The 21,111-nt window shown below is 48.2% G+C and overlaps 1 protein-coding gene across 5 annotated transcripts in view; it reads right to left on the bottom strand.

Annotated features, from left to right (window-relative positions):
• Positions 1–16,351: 16,351 nt before the first annotated feature.
• Positions 16,352–21,111, bottom strand: part of RHOBTB2 (Rho related BTB domain containing 2) — a 222,118-nt gene continuing 217,358 nt past the window's right edge. For all 5 annotated transcript variants that reach the window (XM_069214057.1, XM_069214060.1, XM_069214059.1 and 2 more), the window contains 2 exons: positions 19,345–19,450; positions 16,352–17,110 (listed from right to left, as the gene is read on the bottom strand). In XM_069214057.1, coding sequence (XP_069070158.1) covers positions 16,884–17,110; positions 19,345–19,450 — 333 coding nt within the window. In that variant the 3' untranslated portion in view covers positions 16,352–16,883. The remainder of the gene's footprint in view (positions 17,111–19,344; positions 19,451–21,111) is intronic.

The following is a 21,111-nucleotide window of genomic DNA, read 5'->3' as shown; positions in this document are numbered from 1 at the left end:
TGAACTGGGCCCCGCCGTCTCCAGCACCGCTCCGCTGGGGACCGCCGTCTCAAGAACCGCTGAACTGGGCCCTTCAAGGCAAGAACCGCTGAAATGGGCCCTTCAAGGCAAGAACCGCTGAACTGGGCCCTTCAAGGCAAGAACCGCTGAACTGGGCCCCGCCGTCTCCAGCACCGCTCCGCTGGGGACCGCCGTCTCAAGAACCGCTGAACTGGGCCCTTCAAGGCAAGAACCGCTGAACTGGGCCCCGCCGTCTCCAGCACCGCTCCGCTGGGGACCGCCGTCTCAAGAACCGCTGAACTGGGCCCTTCAAGGCAAGAACTGCTGAACTGGGCCCTTCAAGGCAAGAACCGCTGAAATGGGCCCTTCAAGGCAAGAACCGCTGAACTGGGCCCTTCAAGGCAAGAACCGCTGAACTGGGCCCCGCCGTCTCCAGCATCGCTCCGCTGGGGACCGCCGTCTCAAGAACCGCTGAACTGGGCCCTTCAAGGCAAGAACCGCTGAACCCGGCCCGCCGTCTCCAGCACCGCTCCGCTGGGGACCGCCGTCTCAAGAACCGCTGAACTGGGCCCTTCAAGGCAAGAACCGCTGAAATGGGCCCTTCAAGGCAAGAACCGCTGAACTGGGCCCTTCAAGGCAAGAACCGCTGAACTGGGCCCCGCCGTCTCCAGCACCGCTCCGCTGGGGACCGCCGTCTCAAGAACCGCTGAACTGGGCCCTTCAAGGCAAGAACCGCTGAACTGGGCCCCGCCGTCTCCAGCACCGCTCCGCTGGGGACCGCCGTCTCAAGAACCGCTGAACTGGGCCCTTCAAGGCAAGAACCGCTGAACTGGGCCCTTCCAGGCAGGAACCGCTGGCCCTTTGGCAGACGTGGCAGGGCAGGATCTGTCTCGGGCAGGGCTGCAGGATGTCCTCTGGCCAACATGCCTCCTCCAGTGGCAGTGGAGTCTGTTATGGACTGTTTGGACTGTGGCTTTGCTCTCCCCAGTATGGCCCAGTGGGCAGGCCTCCCACTGTATGGACTGTTTGGACTGTGGCTTTGCTCTCCCCAGGATGGCCCAGTGGGCAGGCCACCCACTGTATGGACTGTTTGGACTGTGGCTTTGCTCTCCCCAGGATGGCCCAGTGGTCATGGAGTCCCCTCGTGGATCTGGCGTCGTGTACTCAAGTGGCTGAGGTGCCCCCCCTTCCCTTCCCCCTGAGGTGCCTGTCCTTTTTTCTTTCTGATGCCCCTGCAGTGTTCTCTCCGTGGAGTTCTTGTCATGGGACTGGGCCTTGCCCCTTTGCTCAGGACCCCTGTGGTCCACGGACAGTGGTTGGACTACATTTAGTAGCTGTATATATTTTGTACATAGTTTATTTATTTATTTGGATTACTGCTGTCCATTTTTCAATATATCTGCCCGTTTGAGATCTCTTCTTTTGGTCTTTGCATTATTTCGGAAGGGGGGGGGTTTGTGGGTTGTGACAGTGATCTGTGGGAATGCATTGATGTGTGTGTTGTAGTGGGTGTGGGTGGGTGGTTGTGTGCCGGTAATCTTTTCCCTCCCCTGTGTCGTAGGTGCAGTACTCACCAATGTCTTCCGCGCCGCCGGGCGTGCTCCTGGTACAGGAGGAGGTATAGGAGTGCGGGGATGACCTGCAACTCGGGTTCCATACTGCCGGAATCTCGCGTGGAGTATGTGGAGGTGAGCGTTTTCCCGTTCGTAGTCTGTTTCCGCCGTGTTTTTATCGGCGGTGCTCCCGCCCCGGAAAAGGTGGCGGATTGGTGGGTCGTGATAGGGTGGGTGGTACATTGTCTGCCGCCTGGCTGTTGGCGGGGACCGCCGCGCTGTTTGTTTGTTCCGCCGTGGCGTGCGGAGTGTTAATGCGCCGGGCTGTGTTGGCGGTTCCCGCCAGGGTCAGAATTGCATATTTTGGACCGCCGGCCTGTTGGCGGGTTGGCCGCCGCTTTATCACCGACCGCCAGGGTCAGAATGAGGGCCTTTGTTTTCTTTTTAAAAGACTTAAGACATTCTTATATCACTTTCCAGTGATATCTCTACAAATTCACATTGCAACTTTATTCTTTTGGACCTACAATTATCCTTATAAATATTATATATTTTTCTAAACACTGTGTGGTGTATTTTTGTGGTGCTATATGGTGGTATTGTATGATTTATTGCACAAATACTTTACACATTGCCTTCTAAGTTAAGCCTGACTGCTCGTGCCAAGCTACCAGAGGGTGGGCACAGGATAATCTTGGATTGTGTGTGACTTACCCTGACTAGAGTGAGGGCTTTTGCTTGGACAGGGGGTAACCTGACTGCCATCCAAAAACCCCATTTCTAACACTCCCACTATACCACTAGTGTCATATGCACAATATCATAAGAAAACACAATACACAGATATACTAAAAATAAAGGTACTTTATTTTTATGACAATATGCCAAAAGTATCTCAGTGAGTACCCTCAGTATGAGGATAACAAATATACACAAGATATATGTACACAATACCAAAAATATGCAGTAATAGCAATAGAAAGCAATGCAAGCAATGTACAGTCACAATAGATTGCAATGAAAGCACATAGATATAGGGGCAACACAAACCATATACTCTAGAAGTGGAATGCGAACCACAAATGGACTCCAAACCTATGTGAGCTTGTAGAGGGTCGCTGGGACTGTAAGAAAACAGTGAGGGTTAGAAAAATAGCCCACCCCAAGACCCTGAAAAGTAGGGGTAAAGTGCACCTAAGTTCCCCAGAGCACAGAAGTCGTGATAGGGGAATTCTGCAAGGAAGACCAACACCAGCAATGCAACAACAATGGATTTCCGGACGAGAGTACCTGTGGAACAAGGGGACCAAGTCCAAGAGTCACACTCAAGTCGGGAGTGGGCAGATGCCCAAGAAATGCGAGCTGAGGTTGCAAAGAAGCTGCCACCGGAGGGTAGAAGCTGTGGATTCTGCAAGAACGAAGAGGACTAGGACCTTCCCCTTTGGAGGATGGATGTCCCACGTCGTGAAGAAGCTTGCAGAGGTGTTCCTGTGCAGAAAGACCGCAAACAAGCCTTGCTAGCTGCAAGGGTCGCGGTTAGGGTTTTTGGATGCTGCTGTGGCCCAGGAGGGACCAGGATGTCGCCAATTGCGTGAGGAGACAGAGGGGGTGTCCAGCAAGACAAGGAGCCCACTCAGAAGCAGGCAGCACCCGCAGAAGTGCTGGAACAGGCGCTACGAAGAAGAGTGAACCAGAGCTCACCCGAAGTCACAAAAGAAGGTCCCACGACGCCGGAGGACAACTCAGGAGGTCGTGCACTGCAGGTGAGAGTGTCGGGGACCCAGGCTTGGCTGTGCACAAAGGAAATCCTGGAAGAGTGCACAGGAGCCGGAGCAGCTGCAAATCACGTGGTACCCAGCAATGCAGTCTAGCATGTGGAGGCAAGGACTTACCCCCACCAAACTTGGACTGAAGAGTCACTGGACTGTGGGAGTCACTTGGACAGAGTTGCTGAGTTCCAGGGACCACGCTCGTCATTCTGAGAGGGGACCCAGAGGACCGGTGATGCAGTCTTTTGGTGCCTGCGGTTGCAGGGGGAAGATTCCGTCGACCCACGGGAGATTTCTTTGGAGCTTCTAGTGCAGAGAGGAGGCAGACTACCCCCACAGCATGTACCTCCAGGAAAACAGTCAAGAAGGCGGCCGGATCAGCGATACAAGGTTGCAGTAGTCGTCTTAGCTACTTTGTTGCAGTTTTGCAGGCGTCCAGAGCAGTCAGCGGTCGATTCCTTGGCAGAAGGTGAAGAGAGAGATGCAGAGGAACTCGGATGAGCTCTTGCATTCGTTATCTAAAGAATTCCCCAAAGCAGAGACCCTAAATAGCCAGAAAAGGAGGTTTGGCTACCTAGGAAGGAGGATAGGCTAGCAACACAGGTAAGAGCCTATCAGAAGGAGTCTCTGACGTCACCTGCTGGCACTGGCCACTCAGAGCAGTCCAGTGTGCCAGCAGCACCTCTGTTTCCAAGATGGCAGAGGTCTGGAGCACACTGGAGGAGCTCTGGGCACCCAGCGGAGGTGCAGGTCAGGGGAGTGGTCACTCTACTTTCCTTTGTCCAGTTTCACGCCAGAGCAGGGCTGGGGGATCCCTGAACCGGTGTAGACTGGCTTATGCAGAGATGGGCACCATCTGTGCCCATCAAAGCATTTCCAGAGGCTGGGGGAGGCTACTCTCTGAGGAAGTCCTTTGTTCTGCCTTCCTGGGCCAAGCCTGGCTGGACCCCAGGTGGGCAGAAACCTGTCTTAGGGGTTGGCAGCAGCAGCAGCTGCAGTGAAACCCCGGGAAAAGCAGTATGGCAGTACCCGGGTCTGTGCTAGAGACCCGGGGGATCATGGAATTGTCTCCCCAATGCCAGAATGGCATTGGGGTGGCAATTCCATGATCTTAGACATGTTACATGGCCATGTTCGGAGTTACCATTGTGAAGCTATACATAGGTAGTGACCTATGTATAGTGCACGCGTGTAATGGTGTCCCCGCACTCACAAAGTCCGGGGAATTTGCCCTGAACAATGTGGGGGCACCTTGGCTAGTGCCAGGGTGTCCACACACTAAGTAACTTAGCACCCAACCTTTACCAGGTAAAGGTTAGACATATAGGTGACTTATAAGTTACTTAAGTGCAGTGGTAAATGGCTGTGAAATAACGTGGACGTTATTTCACTCAGGCTGCAGTGGCAGGCCTGTGTAAGAATTGCCAGAGCTCCCTATGGGTGGCAAAAGAAATGCTGCAGCCCATAGGGATCTCCTGGAACCCCAATACCCTGGGTACCTCAGTACCATATACTAGGGAATTATAAGGGTGTTCCAGTATGCCAATATGAATTGGTGAAATTGGTCACTAGCCTGTTAGTGACAATTTGGAAAGAAATGAGAGCATAACCACTGAGGTTCTGGTTAGCAGAGCCTCAGTAAGACAGTTAGTCATTAGACAGGGAACACATACAGGGCACACTTATGAGCACTGGGGCCCTCCGGGAGGGGACGGGAGCCATGGGGGCAGCTCTGCCGACACCACACCGCCAACAGAACACCGCCACAGCGAATCACAGGACGTGATTTGCTGGGCGGTGTTCTGTTGGCTTGGCGGTGGAGGTGGAGCAACCTACACTTTTCCGCCGCCCGCAGGTATGGCTGTTGGCGGCTCTCCGTCGGAATAACGACGGAGAGCAGCCAACAGTCATAATACGCAGAGCGGCAAACCGCCAGCACAGGCGGTCTTCCGCACGGCTTTCCCTCGGCGGTCTTGCAAAAAGACCGCCGAGGTCGTAATGACCAGCTTATTGTTCAAAAGATACAAATTAAGACATTGGTCAGTTGTCCGAAAACAGAGTCTAAAACCATGCTGTCCAGCTGCAAGAATGTGATTTTCATCAGCCCAGATCGTGAGTCTATATAAAAGAATTCACCCTACAATTTCTTTACAACAGAATTGGTTAAAGAAATCGATTTATAGCAGGGGTTAGACCATTCACTTTTTACTGATTTAGACCAGGACAGTGAGTGACCCAACCCGCCTTTGACCAAAGCATTAATAACCTGGGCTAAAAGGGGTGTGTGGCTTGGCCGTCTCACAAGATGTCTGCCACTCTGTGAGGCTCTGCCGGCCTTGGGACTCCCTTCACGATATTCCTCCTTCTAAGAGGCCGCCCGCCTCCTAGACCTCCCTGGTTGACAGGGGAGGATCGGAGAGGTTGCGGGCCGCTGCTGGATGCCGGTTCTGGTCTGGGAGCCACACTAGACTGCCCCGGCCTGCCTGGCCGGCCCTGATCCTGGCGCGCGATGAGCGCAAACCTTTGCGGTGCCTATTTACACTGCCGCTGGAAGCCAGGCTGGTGAGTGGGACTGGGAGCTGCCCCTTTCTCCCTTTTTCACCCATAGCTCACCCCCGTGATCAGGGGCGAGAGACCTAGACATTGGTCTTGCCGGTGGGTCCGGCCGCTACTCTGCTGTCTGCTCCTGCGGGGCCTGATCGGCAGCATGGTTGGGCTATGTGGCTCCTGCAGGGGCGCTCATTAACCGGCAGGTGCGGGGGCTTGTTCCTCTTGTCGCCCCCTTGCTTCAGTGGATTTGGGGGGTTGGAGGTGCCCTTTGCCTGTGGGGCTGCCTTTTTTGGGAGCTGGGGGTATGGCCTCCCCTCCCTCCTTTTTTCTTTTATCCTTCTGGACCTGGCCTCTCTGGCATGTTGTGGCCCTGCCATTGGTGAGCTGTGCGGGTCCTGATCGGCAGCGGGGTTTGTGCCGCGTGGCCCCGCAGGCGAGTGTGCTGCTGTTGGAGGCTGCTGCGAGGCAGATTTGTTTACATCTGTCAGCTGCGCAGCGACACCCGTGAGAAGTTCTGGGGCCTGATGTCCCCTGCCTCCCTCCGCCTTGGCTGAGGCATATGTGACGGACTGGAGTGAGTGCCCTCGTGAAACTTCTGATCGCTGGGGCTCTATCTGGCTGGAGTGTTTATTCCAGTGTATCCAGATGTATTTAGTTTATTGTGTTTTGCTCAAAGAACCTCAGACAGTTTCTCAAAGGTCTACCCTTCAGTGGTGTTCAATCTTGGTTTCGAGTGGGGCTTTGATGTAGATTTCAATGTTGGAGTCAACGCAGCATTTGGCATAGGTTTCTGCTCTAAAGAGTTGGGCTAGCAACTGGGCAAAGTGGCGGGGTGGTGGGAGGAAAGTATATATTGTTTTTAAAAAGTACCTTAATTAACCGCCACACCGCCGCTCTCTGCCGCACTCCAGGCACTGGCTCCAAGCCTGCCCTGCAGCCAATAATGACGCTGCTCAGAGCAGCGTTATAATTGGCTGGAGCGCCCTGGTTGGGTGCTCCAACGCAGACTGGGAGCCTGGGCTTGCTCTCCCCAACCTGATAACATAGTGCTGGGTTGAAGACAGCCCTTGTGCGCATGTGTGGTTGGCCGGCCCGAGAAGGCTGGCCAAACAAACATGCGCACTGAGGGGAGTGCTCTGTGCACTCCCCTCAGTGCTCATCACCTCCATGGCCCCACCCCTTTAAAAATAAAACTATAATACAGATTGTTTATTATTGTTTCATTTGTAAAGGTTTGCAGCTGCTGGTGGCGGGAGCAACACTCCTCCTCCATATCGGAGGAGTCGCCCTGGCTCTGAATGCAGTTTTTCAGAGACCTGAGGTCAAGGTGGTATCAAACAACAGTGCATTTCAGAAACTTTGGATGGGGCTTTGCTGGGGTCGACCCAGTCTCTTGAATCTGGGATTCCCCAGTCAAAGGAGCCAGACCCAAATATTTCAGTTGCTTTTGTCTCGACACTCAAAGCCTGCCTCCCATTGGAGCAGTGCTCTGTCTCTATCTGAAGTTGTTTCAGGGCTTGAGACTGACCTTGTGGCACTGTGGCGCTATTAAGACACTGATCAATCTTGCTTTTGGTCCTGTGGGTTGCTCTAGGACCTCCTTCTCTTCAGTTATAGATGACTCAGAGAAGACAGCTTCTGGACTCTCTCCTCCTTGGTCAGGTGGTATGCCAGAGGGCCCTGCTTCTTCTTCTTCAACAATAAGATCATAGTTGTCTCCAACGATGCTTGTCACTGCATCTTGTGGTAGCCTACCATCTGTTCCTCCAGCAACAATGGGTCTTCCTGAAGTGGAAGGCAACACATGTCACGGGAAGTCTCTTGTCATCTGTAATAAAAACATGACCCAGCCACTTAACTGCCATTACTTATTTCAGTTGAGTTCTGATGTCACAATGCCTGCTGCCAGCAGCCAAGGGGAAAGGCAGGTCACAGAACATAATTAATATTGCACACATTGCATATTGCAGCTCTGTTTTTCTAGATGAACAGTGATAGGCAGAAAGGAGCAACCCCTGCCAACATGTTTTTTTCCACACTGTAGGTATTTAAAGGAAAGATAGAATCTATCTGCATGTTTCTACACATGCTGAGCTACACCTTTTTTTTTTTAAATATGACTTGTACTAAAGAGAGTTTAGTACCATTTTGCAAAAAATGTTCAACTGCTTTTTGGTGTGTTTATTTTTGCACTAGAGACTAATTTTGTTCAAGTTTACAAACATCTCTTTCATATGAAAGAGCACCACACCAGTGATTTGTTGGAAGGGAGATGCCATGCCAGTGTAATATAAGGAACAACGTACCCCCTACTGTATGTTATAAGGCTATTGCATGGAGTTCCAGAACTCACCCTTTTGCCTTGTTCCTCTCTATGGTTGTTAAGCTCCTTGGTGACTTGCAGTATCCTTATAATGTACGACATTTGGTATTTTATTGCATGTATACGTGATTTGTGATAATGGTTTTATGTAATATTTTTATACAGCTCATGTTTTATTAGATTTTGTTTTATTGGACAAAGCCATTTCTTACTGTAATAAAAAATTAATAAAATTGCTATGCAAGCAGGCAAACTGGATCACATTGTTTTGGTACAGGATCAGTGTCAAAATTATACCACATGTGGAAGTATCAATTAAATGATCATGAATAATAAAAAAAAAGCCCAAGAAGAAGTACAGTAGGAAGCTTCCAGACTTTGGCCCTTTACCCCAGAGAATTGATTATCTGATTACACACCTACCAAGAGTAGGTGTGCCTGCGGAGGGATTGTGTGTGTGCTCACATGAGAGAAAATTAGGAGGATGATGGCACATAAATCGCACTCAGATATTCTAATGTCTTTTCGTTATAGACCCAAATATACTGCACTCAGACATTGAACAGCGCTAGATGTCGTTTTACTGTATCTATGTGAACAGATTGCAAAGTACATCCTATGCAAAAACACAGACTCTAAAATAAACTCTAAGACAGCCAAAACCTCAACCATACAGGAGAATCTCCCAAAACATTATCGACCTCTTTTTAATTATGAAACTCAAACTTCATATTTTTGGACTGGGTTAATTTTCTGATCTAATTCCAGTACTACATGAAAGAGTCTGACATTGGATAGCCATAATATTCTGTAGAGATGTTTATTAGGACAAGATTTTGGTTGTCTATGTTTTTACAAAATATGTTTGTGTAGCCTGTTTTCACACTTTACTGTGGTAAATTTGGAAAAGTAACTTAAGAAAATATAGGTTTAGAAGCGACTTTAAATTTGACAACAGAATATTTGTGCTACCTCCTCTCAATTAACGAATTACAGCAAGAGGGGGGCATGATTAACTAGGTTTCTGATTAAGCATATCCACACAGAGCCCCAAGTTGTTTTCAGGGGCCTAGGAGGAACAAAAGAAGACCTAACCACTTCATGTTTGGAAACTTGCAGCAACTGAGTAGTGAAAATGATTACCCTTCAGAAGCAAGCACATGGTGACGCACATCTATGAACAAAGACAGTGTTGACTGTCCAGTAATTCAGGTACCTACTGATATTGGTTGGAATTTATGGAATTCTGAGTGAGGGTTAAACACCTATGGAAAAGAAAGAAGCACAGATAAATGGAGAAAGCTTGGGTTTGCAGCTGTGTGGAGGATGACGAACTGTTGCGGAACACGGTTCACAAAATCTGCTTTGGCTAAACAGTACATGTTCCTTTAAGAATATGGCCCTCATTACGACTGCGGCGGTCTTGAAAAAGGACCGCCGCAGGCGCCACACTACCGCCAGTGCTGGCGGTATTGGTGGTACCCTATTTTGACATTTCCGCTGGGCCAGTGGACGGAATGAAAATGTCACTTACCCAGTGTACATCTGTTCGTGGCATCAGTCGCAGTAGATTCGCATGTTTTGCAATAGCTCGCCATCTGGTGTTGGGCCGGAGTGTTACAAGTTGTTTTTCTTCGAAGAAGTCTTTCGAGTCACGGGACCGAGTGACTCCTCCTTTTGTCTCCATTGCGCATGGGCGTCGACTCCATCTTCGATTGTTTTTCCCCGCAGAGGGTGAGGTAGGAGTTGAATTGTAGTAATAGTGCCCATGCAATGGAGTGACTAAGTATGCACCTATTTAAGGTTGAGATGATACATATATAAATAATTGAAGGTAACTTCCAAACTGCTACAGGCTCCCGGGGAGGCGGGTGGGCACATGCGAATCTACTGCGACTGATGCCACGAACAGATGTACACTGGGTAAGTGACATTTTCAGTTTGATGGCATCTGTCGCTGTAGATACGCATGTTTTGCATAGACTAGTAAGCAGTTATCTCCCCAAAAGCGGTGGATCAGCCTGTAGGAGTGGAAGTAGTCTGAAATAATGTTCTTAGTACGGCTTGACCTACTGTGGCTTGTTGTGCGGATAACACGTCTACACAGTAGTGCTTGGTGAATGTGTGAGGCGTAGACCATGTGGCTGCCTTACATATTTCTTGCATTGGGATGTTTCCTAGAAAGGCCATGGTAGCACCTTTCTTTCTGGTTGAGTGTGCCCTTGGTGTAATGGGCAGCTGTCGTTTAGCTTTAAGGTAGCAGATTTGGATGCATTTAACTATCCATCTGGCTATACCTTGTTTTGATATTGGGTTTCCTGCATGAGGTTTTTGAAATGCAATAAATAGTTGTTTAGTCTTTCTGATGTTTTTTGTTCTGTCAATGTAATACATCAATGCTCTTTTGACATCTAATGTATGTAGTGCCCTTTCAGCTACGGTATCTGGCTGTGGAAAGAACACTGGAAGTTCCACTGTTTGATTTAGATGGAACGGTGAAATAATCTTTGGCAAAAATTTAGGATTGGTCCTTAGGACGACCTTATTCTTGTGTAGTTGTATAAAAGGTTCCTGTATTGTAAACGCTTGAATCTCGCTTACTCTTCTTAGGGAAGTAATGGCGATGAGAAATGCCACCTTCCAGGTTAGGAACTGTATGTCGCAGGAGTGCATGGGTTCAAAAGGTGGACCCATAAGTCTAGTTAGGACAACATTTAGGTTCCATGAAGGAACAGGAGGTGTTCTTGGTGGTATAATTCTCCTAAGGCCCTCCATGAATGCTTTAATGACTGGTATCTTATATAGGGAAGTTGAATAGGTAGTCTGCAGGTATGCAGATATTGCTGCAAGGTGTATTTTAATGGAAGAGAAAGCCAGGTTAGATTTTTGTAAGTGAAGCAAGTAACCCACTACATGTTCTGGAGTTGTGTATAATGGTTGTATTTGATTAATATGGCAGTAGCAAACAAACCTCTTCCATTTACTTGCATAGCAGTGCCTGGTGGATGGCCTTCTGGCTTGTTTTATGACTTCCATACATTCTTGGGTAAGTTGTAAGTGCCCGAATTCTAGGATTTCAGGAGCCAGATTGCTAGATTCAGCGATGCTGGATCTGGGTGTCTGATCTTTTGGTTGTGCTGTGTCAACAGATCTGGCCTGTTGGGCAATTTGATGCAGGGTACTACTGATAGGTCTAGCAGCGTTGTGTACCAGGGTTGCCTTGCCCAAGTTGGTGCTATCAATATGAGTTTGAGTTTGTTTTGACTGAGTTTGTTTACCAGGTAAGGAAGGAGAGGGAGAGGAGGAAAAGCGTAAGCAAATATCCCTGACCAGTTCATCCATAGGGCATTGCCTTGGGACTGTTTGTGTGGGTATCTGGATGCGAAGTGTTGGCATTTTGCGTTCTCCCTTGTCGCAAACAAGTCTATCTGAGGTGTTCCCCAGAGTTTGAAATAAGTGTTCAGGATTTGGGGGTGAATTTCCCATTCGTGGACCTGTTGGTGATCTCGAGAGAGATTGTCTGCGAGTTGATTTTGGATCCCTGGTATAAATTGTGCTATTAGGCGAATTTGGTTGTGAATTGCCCAACGCCAAATCTTTTGTGCTAGCAGGCTTAACTGCGTGGAGTGCGTCCCTCCTTGCTTGTTTAGATAATACATTGTTGTCATGTTGTCTGTTTTGACGATAATGTATTTGTGAACTATGATTGGTTGGAAAGCTTTTAGTGCTTGAAAAACTGCTAGAAGTTCTAGGTGATTTATATGCAGTTTTGTTTGATGTACGTTCCATTGTCCTTGTATGCTGTGTTGATCGAGGTGTGCTCCCCACCCTGTCATGGAAGCATCTGTTGTTATTACGTATTGTGGCACTGGGTCTTGGAAAGGCCGCCCTTTGTTTAAATTTATGTTGTTCCACCACAGAAGCGAGAGGTAAGTTTGGCGGTCTATTAACACCAGATCTAGAAGGTGACCCTGTGCTTGTGACCATTGTGATGCTAGGCACTGTTGTAAGGGCCTCATGTGCAGTCTTGCGTTTGGGACAATGGCTATGCATGAAGACATCATGCCTAGGAGTTGTAGTACCATCTTTGCGTGTATTCTTTGTGTTGGATACATGCGTTGTATGATGGTGTTGAAATTTCGAATTCTTTGTGGACTTGGAGTGGCTACTCCTTTTGATGTGTCTATTATGGCTCCTAGGTATTGTTGTACCTTGCGCGGCAGAATTTTGGATTTTGTGAAATTGACGGTGAACCCTAGTTTGAAGAGGGTTTGTATGATATGATTTGTGTGATTTGAGCACTGTATTAACGAATGGGCCTTGATTAGCCAGTCGTCTAGATATGGGAACACATGTATTTGCTGCCTTCTTATGTGTGCAGCGACTACCGCTAGACACTTGGTGAAGACTCTTGGTGCGGTAGTTAATCCGAAAGGCAGTACCTTGAATTGGTAATGTATTCCCTTGAATACAAACCTTAGGTATTTCCTGTGCGATGGGTGTATTGGTATATGGAAATAAGCATCCTTGAGGTCTAAAGTTGCCATGTAGTCGTGTAGTTTTAGCAATGGCAATACTTCTTGTAGTGTGACCATGTGAAAGTGGTCTGATTTGATGAAAGTGTTCACTACTCTGAGGTCTAGGATTGGTCTCAGCGTTTTGTCCTTCTTTGGTATCAGAAAGTACAGTGAGTAAACTCCTGTGTTTATTTGTGTGTTTGGCACTAATTCGATTGCATTCTTTTGCAATAGTGCCTGCACTTCTATCTCCAGGAGATTGGAATGGTGTGTTGTCAAATTTTGTGCTTTTGGTGGTATGTTTGGAGGGAATTGTAGAAATTCTATGCAATAACCATGTTGGATAATTGCTAGAACCCAAGTGTCTGTAGTGATTTCCTCCCATGCTTTGTAATAATGACTTATTCTTCCCCCCACTGGTGTTGTGTGGAGGGGGTGAGTGACATGTGAGTCACTGTTTAGTAGTAGGGGTTTTGGGGCTCTGAAATCTTCCTCTATTTCTAGGGAATTGCCCTCCTCTATATTGTCCCTGAAAACCTCCTCTATACTGTCCCTGGTAACTGGACGGTGTTGCTTGTGAGGTGCTGGCTTGTGTGCTCTGACCCCGAAACCCCCCTCGAAAGGGTGTTTTACGGAATGTGCTGTAATTCCCTCTGCTCTGCGGGGAGTAGAGTGCGCCCATGGCTTTGGCAGTGTCCGTATCTTTTTTGAGTTTCTCAATCGCTGTGTCCACTTCTGGACCGAACAGTTCTTTTTCATTAAAAGGCATATTGAGAACTGCTTGTTGAATCTCTGGTTTAAATCCAGACGTTCGGAGCCATGCATGCCTTCTGATAGTTACAGATGTATTAATTGTCCGTGCAGCTGTATCTGCATCGTCCATGGAGGAGCGGATCTGGTTGTTGGAAATGGTCTGTCCCTCCTCAACCACTTGTTTTGCCCTATTTTGTAAGTCCTTGGGCAGATGTTCAATGAGATGTTGCATCTCGTCCCAGTGGGCTCTGTCATAGCGCGCAAGTAGTGCCTGGGAGTTCGCGATGCGCCACTGGTTTGCAGCTTGTGCTGCGACTCTTTTACCAGCTGCATCGAACTTGCGGCTTTGTTTATCTGGGGGTGGTGCATCTCCAGATGTGTGAGAGTTGGCCCTTTTCCTAGCTGCTCCTACAACGACAGAGTCTGGTGGCAGCTGTGTAGTGATGAAAACCGGGTCTGTAGGAGGCGCCTTATACTTTTTTTCCACCCTTGGTGTGATTGCCCTACTTTTGACCGGCTCCTTAAAGATTTCTTTCGCGTGCCGGAGCATACCAGGGAGCATAGGCAGGCTTTGGTATGAGCTGTGGGTGGAGGAGAGTGTGTTGAATAAAAAATCATCCTCGACCTGTTCTGAGTGGAGGCTTACGTTGTGAAATTGTGCTGCTCTAGCCACCACTTGAGAATACGCGGTGCTGTCTTCTGGTGGAGATGGCTTCGTAGGGTATGCCTCCGGACTGTTATCTGACACTGGGGCGTCGTATAGGTCCCATGCGTCTTGATCTTGGTCACCCTGGCTTATGGTGGTGTGAGCTGGGGAGTGTGATGGAGTTCGTGCTGGTGAGACGTTAAGCACGGGCGGAGGAGAGGGTGGTGGGGTAACTCTTTTCACCACTTTTGGTTGTGGTGTCTGTTCAGTTTGGAACTCCAACCTTCTCTTTCTTCTAATGGGGGGAAGGGTGCTTATTTTTCCTGTCCCCTGCTGTATGAAGATACGCTTTTGCGTATGGTCCACATCAGTTGATTGTAGCTCTTCCTCAAACCTATGCTTTTGCATTTGGGAGGTTAGCGAGTGCTCTTCTGTATAAGAACCTGAAGCTGGGTCGCTTGCAGTTTGTTTCGGCACCGAAACCTTGTCTGCGTGTTTTTTCGGCTCCGAGGTGACTTTTTTCTTTTTCGGGGCCGAAACCTCTCGGCGTCGATCTTCTTCGGTGCCGCTGTCTCGGCGTCGAGCCGTGTCCACACCGGCATCTCGGTGTCGAGGCTTGTCTCCAGCACTTTCTCGGTCCCGAGAAGGCTGCGTGCCAGTGTCTCGACCGGAGTCGGACGATCTCAGCACAGTTTGGGCCATTTTCGGTGCCGACGGTCGGTCACCGAATTTATGGGTGGAGCCATGGCCTGATGGCAGTGGCGTCCCCTGGGCCTTGTAAATTTTCCTCTGTGTGGTTTTCGACGTCTTACTCACGGTTTGTGTATCGTCGAATCCTTCGGAGTCCGATTCTTGGATCGAGAAGGTACCTTCCTCTTCCTGCTCCTCGAACTCTCGGTGGGCTGTCGGCGCGGACGCCATCTGAATTCTTCTGGCTCGACGGTCTCGGAGTGTCTTTCGGGACCGGAACGCACGACAGGCCTCACAGGTGTCTTCACTGTGCCCAGGTGACAGGCACAGGTTACAGACCAAGTGTTGGTCTGTATAGGGGTATTTATTGTGGCATTTGGGGCAGAAACGGAACGGGGTCCGTTCCATCGCCGTTCTTCAGCACGCGGTCGGGCCGACCAGGCCCCGACGGGGGATCGAAAAACTACCCCGAAGGGCACCGGAGCACTTCGATCTTCGATGCGGTGTTGAATCTAAGTACGCCGATCCCGAACGCAACAATACCGACGAAAATCTTCCGAAATTAGCTAATTTTCCGTTCCGAAACTCGGAGCGACAGGAACACGTCCGAACCCGATGGCGGAAAAAAAACAATCGAAGATGGAGTCGACGCCCATGCGCAATGGAGACAAAAGGAGGAGTCACTCGGTCCCGTGACTCGAAAGACTTCTTCGAAGAAAAACAACTTGTAACACTGCGGCCCAACACCAGATGGCGAGCTATTGCAAAACATGCGTATCTACAGCGACAGATGCCATCGAACACAGCGTTTCCGTCTGCTGGGCCAGCGGAAAAGTCACATCAACATTGAAGCCGGCTCATAATAAAGCCGGCGGCAATGTTGATGTGCAGCGGGTGCAGCAGCACCCATCGTGCATTTCACTGCCCGAAATTCGGGCAGTGAAATACGCGATGGGGCCAGGCCTGGGGGGCCCTGCACTGCCCATGCCAAGTGCATGGGCAGGGGCCTCTAGGGGCACCCGAGTCCCCCTTACCGCCAGCCTTTCCATGGTGGTGTTTACCGCCATAGACAGGCTGGCGGTTGGGGATTATGACCCCCTGGCGGAAGCCTGGTGGTATAGTGGAGGGGCCGATGGTATGGCTGTGGCTAATGCCCCACAGTCATAATACACTGGCGGAACACCGCCAGCCTGTTGGCGGTGTTACCGCCAGTGTTCAACCGGCCGCCAGGGTCGTAATGACCCCCTATATTCTCAGTTGTGAGGATTAAACTTCAACAAGGATTACACCGAGTGTAGGAGAGATGAGCAGAAGACCTTCTCCTGTGTGTGATAAGAAAATGGTTCTTTTAATCTATGTCAGAAGATCCCTGACTGAAGGCTTTTAATTTTTTGGCAGTGGCTGCACTTGTGTCCTGGGGGCATTCTCTTTGGGGTTATTTATGTTGTCGTGACTGGCCAGCGGGAGAAAGCTTACAAATACAGAATGCTAATGAGCTCATAATGGCGGACAAAATATTATCAAGCAATACCACTTGGGAATATAGAAACAACATTTCACTTAATTTTATTATATAAAAATATGACACATATGTAAACATTCAGATCCTTGCAGATAAAAGCCCATAGTAGGTTCTTGCTCCGGAGTCTGGAGAGTCTAGGTATGCAAAGGTTCCATTTCTGGAATATGTAGAATAATGATCAAGTTCTGGTTTTAAACTTTGGAAGGTTCTGGTTCTGTTATCAGGACAGTTCTGGTGTAAAAGTTTCTTGTTCCAGGAGCTGGAAAATTCAGGTCAGAAATGTTCTAGAGTAATGGAAGGTTTGAGTCTGAAAGATTCCGGAGTCCTGAAGGTTCTACTTTCTGGCTTGGCAGGGATTCACCACATCCGCCACCTGTACCCACCCCCTGGAGAGTCCCTCTATATTCTGGGCAGGTTCAATTCCTCCCCTGTTTCTTCCCCATCCCCGACTGCAGACCCATATTCTGAGGTATCACTGGGGTTCAGCTCAAGCTGAGGCTTCCAAACTTTCTCCAAAACCTTCACCACACAATTGGACATTAGGGGAATCTTTCAAATGTTCAAACCACAGCCTGAGAGGAAGAGGAGGATGAGGAGGAAGCAGATGCAGTACTTGGCGAGGATGGAGAGGCAGTGGCATTCCAGAAGAGCCATCGCTTTTTGGGCTGGCGCTTCTGGTGCAGGTAGTCTTCTTTCTGGCGCTCTTTGCGTGCCCTTTGGTAGTGGTCTTCCTCTTTCAGGTACCAGACGGGTGGCCAGCGGTGCTTTTCAAAGTACTCTTGGTTCTCTGTCACGAACAGAGAGAGTCATGTGAACAGGCTGTCAACATAGGACATTGTGAAGCACAGGGCACAAGATACGGATGGGCAAAAAACACATGCATAGTATCAGTTAAGAGGAGTAAAGTTGGGGAAGAAGGTGAGAGAGAGAGAAATGGATTGACCAACTATGGCACAAGGTATCAGGACAGAAAGAAAGGATAGTTCACATTCAGGGTTGGTTCATGGAGGGCCAGAGAGGGGGCGGGAGCGTATGCATGGGACAAATTGTCAAGGGTAGAACAGAGGTAAAGGGTGCAGGGCATAATGTCAGTAGAGTGAATATTGAGATGTGGCCACCTGCGGTTTAACTGATGAAATCTTTTAGATCTGGAGTCAGCTGCTCTTAGATATATGTAAATAAGAAGAGGCATATTACGTGTAACGAAGTTGCAAAAGTGAGGTACTGTAGCCCAGAGACAAGAGCCTAGCTAAATGATGTAGCCAGCAGTACTGTTCCACTTTTAAAGTAACATGCTCTGTTTAATAAATTGAATTGTTTTATGTAGCACAATGGTGGCTAAGCTTATCTGTCAATCCCTAGCTCTCTATGCGATGAGTACTGCCCTTGTAGTTTGTTTCCATGTAATCTGAATGGGCTGTGATATGCAGGACATGGTACCACTGCCAGAGAAGGGAATATATTTTCATGTATAGGTGGCCACTTAGCCATGTTTAAAGACCTTCTTTACAGTAAAACTTATATCATCCCCGGCATATGCCCAGCAACAAAAAAATATTCCCAGTCATGGGAAGCATCATGCCCTTTTATGGGCATGTAGATATCTAAAGGCACAAGAATCACCCTTATGGAGTTAACTGAGCACAACACTCTCTCTTAAGGGCCTTGCCTATAAAAGATACACTCTGAAGTCAGTGACCAGTTTAAGTTTACAAAGATGCCCACACAGCCAGCCGCAGCCTCTGCTGACAAAATAAATATGGCTTAGTGCTGGCTCAACATCTGATTGTGGGTGTGAGCTGAGCTCCTGCACATTCGAATGTCTGCTCCAAGAAAGACCTCACCCTATCCTGGCTGCAGAACCCGGGTACCTTGAAAAACTCATCTGAACCAGCTGTGACTCTCTTTTGTAGGAAAAGACTAGATCAAGTGCCTCCTCGTCTGGTGTTGCAGAAGCTCCAAGAGACCTATCTCATCGTCTGCTGGCCTGCCTTTTGTAGCTCAGGTACTCCATTTCGTGCTGCAACATGGAAGTTGCATTCTGTCGGGCGCCAGAGATGTGGAACCTCAACCGCCACATTCACTCATTTGTTCATCATGAGTGGCATTCACTGACCTCGATGATTGAAATGTTGACCCCTGGATGGCTAATATTTATGACTGCCTAAAAGCTACTGTGCCTGAAAGTCGTTCATTCGAGGTCTGTTTGGGAGATATTTTCAACAGTGGAAAGTGAGTTATTTGACCCAGTGGGACTAGAAACCACTGGAGCGTAGAGATGGAAACCCAGCCTAAACCAGTCCACAAGGACATTCAACCTGCAAACGTTGAGGAAAGGGAATGCCACAGTCATCTGTTGAAGACCAGACTTCATCCTGGTTCGGCACAGACTTTATAGCACTATTCTATCTTAGGTTTTGCAAGATTTTCCCAAAAAGGTTTACACTCTAAGTTGGTAGCGATGATTATGTTTTAACACCTTACATGCAGCAACATGACATTACCTTTTTTATTCATACTTATTTCGTGTGTGTGACAGAGGCCAGGCATGGTAGAGAATAATGAGAGAGCAATGCACTCATACAGAGGAAACAAAGAATACGGAAGGAATCAGAACAAGAAAATGGAAATGGAAGACTGAGGCCAGAGAGAGAGAGACGGGCCGCAGCATGAATAGCTCTTATTGTAAATAGAAGAAAAAACTGAGGAAGAGCACAGGGCGATGGATGCTGGATGAAACTGAGAATGAGAAGTGAATACAAGTCTGAGCAAACAGAGAAAACTGAGGATGAGTAGGGAGCACTAGAAGGAGGAAGAAGAGGGAGAACTCGGGTCCAATAAATGGTCAGACAGCTGTGGCCGGTGAGGTCAAAGAGGCGACTAAGGATTAAGCACTGGAGACTGACAAAAGGATCCAGAGGATAAGGCGTGCACACTGTGGTCAGCAAGAAAGAATGGGAAGAAGTAAAAAGATAAGGGGTCAAAAACATGAGGACACTGAACATAAAGAGGGAAACTCACCGACTGACATGGTCTTCATATCCCTGGGGAATTTGCGGCAGACACTGTTGTAGTTTGTGCAGATGTGGTGGAGGCACCAGTTACCGAGCTGGTGAGCGCAGTGGAACTGAAACAAGAACACAGTTTTGTTATACACTTCCAGCTGCTTCAGTGCATACTGCATTCCAGCAAACACACCAATGCAACATTAACATTATTAACTCTCACACAGGTTTCCCATGCTGCTAGGGTGCCATCACTCTCCAGGCTGTGGTCCAGAGGTCCAGAAAGAAGCCCCTCATGCAAGGACTAGGTACCTTGTACAACCCTGTCCACCACACATCACAATCCTTCGATGTCACAAGTCTCCTGGACATATTTTATTAAAGGGGAATTCTGAAATTACACACTGCCCACAAATAGAAAATAACTAGTCTCCGAATTGGTCCGCCACAGTTTTAAGGACTATTCAGGGTGACCAAATTCTCAAAGCCTTGCAACTGCAGCTCTGGAAACAAAAGGGAGAGCAGGAAGGTTATAAGGAAATCTCTTAGAAAAAGGGGTCACTGAGTTCAAAACAAACCCACCTACCGTCACGAAAAAGTCAAAATCAAGCCTTTCAACCTGAAACAACACTCTCAAAACCAGGGCCGGACTGGCCATAGCGGCAGCAGTTCTTTGCTCTTGCACTCCCAGCCCTGCCACTCCAAATAATGATTTACCCTAAGAAAAAGACTTGACGGAAAACCAAACATGCAGACTCTGGCCCAAAACAAACTGAGTCAGTCAGGAGAGGCGAAAAACAAACCTCAAATCTGCAGAAACAGGCCAACAACAGATTCGCACTGTTAAAAAAAAAAACAGGACCGAAACAAACTAAAACGACGATTCTGCGTTGAAACAGAACAAAACATACTCAGCTATTTACATAAGCTAGCTAAAAGAAAATGTGGGACTGGAAAGCCCATCACTCGAAGCAAAGGATGAAGAAATCATGATGAACAATCTTAAGAAGAGAAATCTATGACGTGAAGCAGAAATGCTGGCCAGCACTCTCTGAGTATAGCAAAACACAAGTTTCTCAGCAAAGCACAAAAGGGTAGCTTGGTAGAACTAACTGTAAACTTAGTGAAGCAGTATCAGACCCGCTCCATAAATGTAACACAAAGGTGAGTGGGGAGTATTCTAAGAAGACAAAAGATGTGTAACCCAATACGCAGTCGCCCTGGTTAGATTGCTTTAAGTGAAATAAGCAGTAAAAAGCTCGGCTAAATATAAATCTCTGCAAAAGAGCAATGGCCGAAAATACAGAGTTTATAAAAAGAGGTTTGAAGGAAGAACATGTGACAAGAGAAGGAGATCAACATGATGCCCACGAATGACAAATTATAAAATGGGAGAAGTGACTAATCTAAGGTAGTTAGGTTAATGCACTGATTAACTGAAGAATTGGTAGAAAATATGAAACCGTTGGTTGCAATGAACACACTTAACTATACCTGTGCACAAGGTACAACGTGGAAACCATCCTGAACGGATGGTCTTGGTGTATAGCTAGGGCTCTAGCTAAAACATAGTCATTTTTGGTAAACAGGGTATTTTATTTATCCTTTGAAATCAATAAGGGATACACCTGAGAAATCAGAAACCAGGAGCTGGGCAATAATCGGCGACAGGCCTAGCCAGTGCTTAATTTGTAAGTAGAAAAAAAGTGCCAGGACCGGTGATATTTCAACATAAGGCACTGCAACTTACACACGCTGTCAGCACTGACGAATACCAGTGCCA

This window comes from Pleurodeles waltl, chromosome 11 (genome assembly GCF_031143425.1).
Source record: "Pleurodeles waltl isolate 20211129_DDA chromosome 11, aPleWal1.hap1.20221129, whole genome shotgun sequence".
NCBI lineage: Eukaryota > Metazoa > Chordata > Amphibia > Caudata > Salamandridae > Pleurodeles > Pleurodeles waltl.
This window is presented reverse-complemented; position numbering and strand designations above follow the sequence as displayed.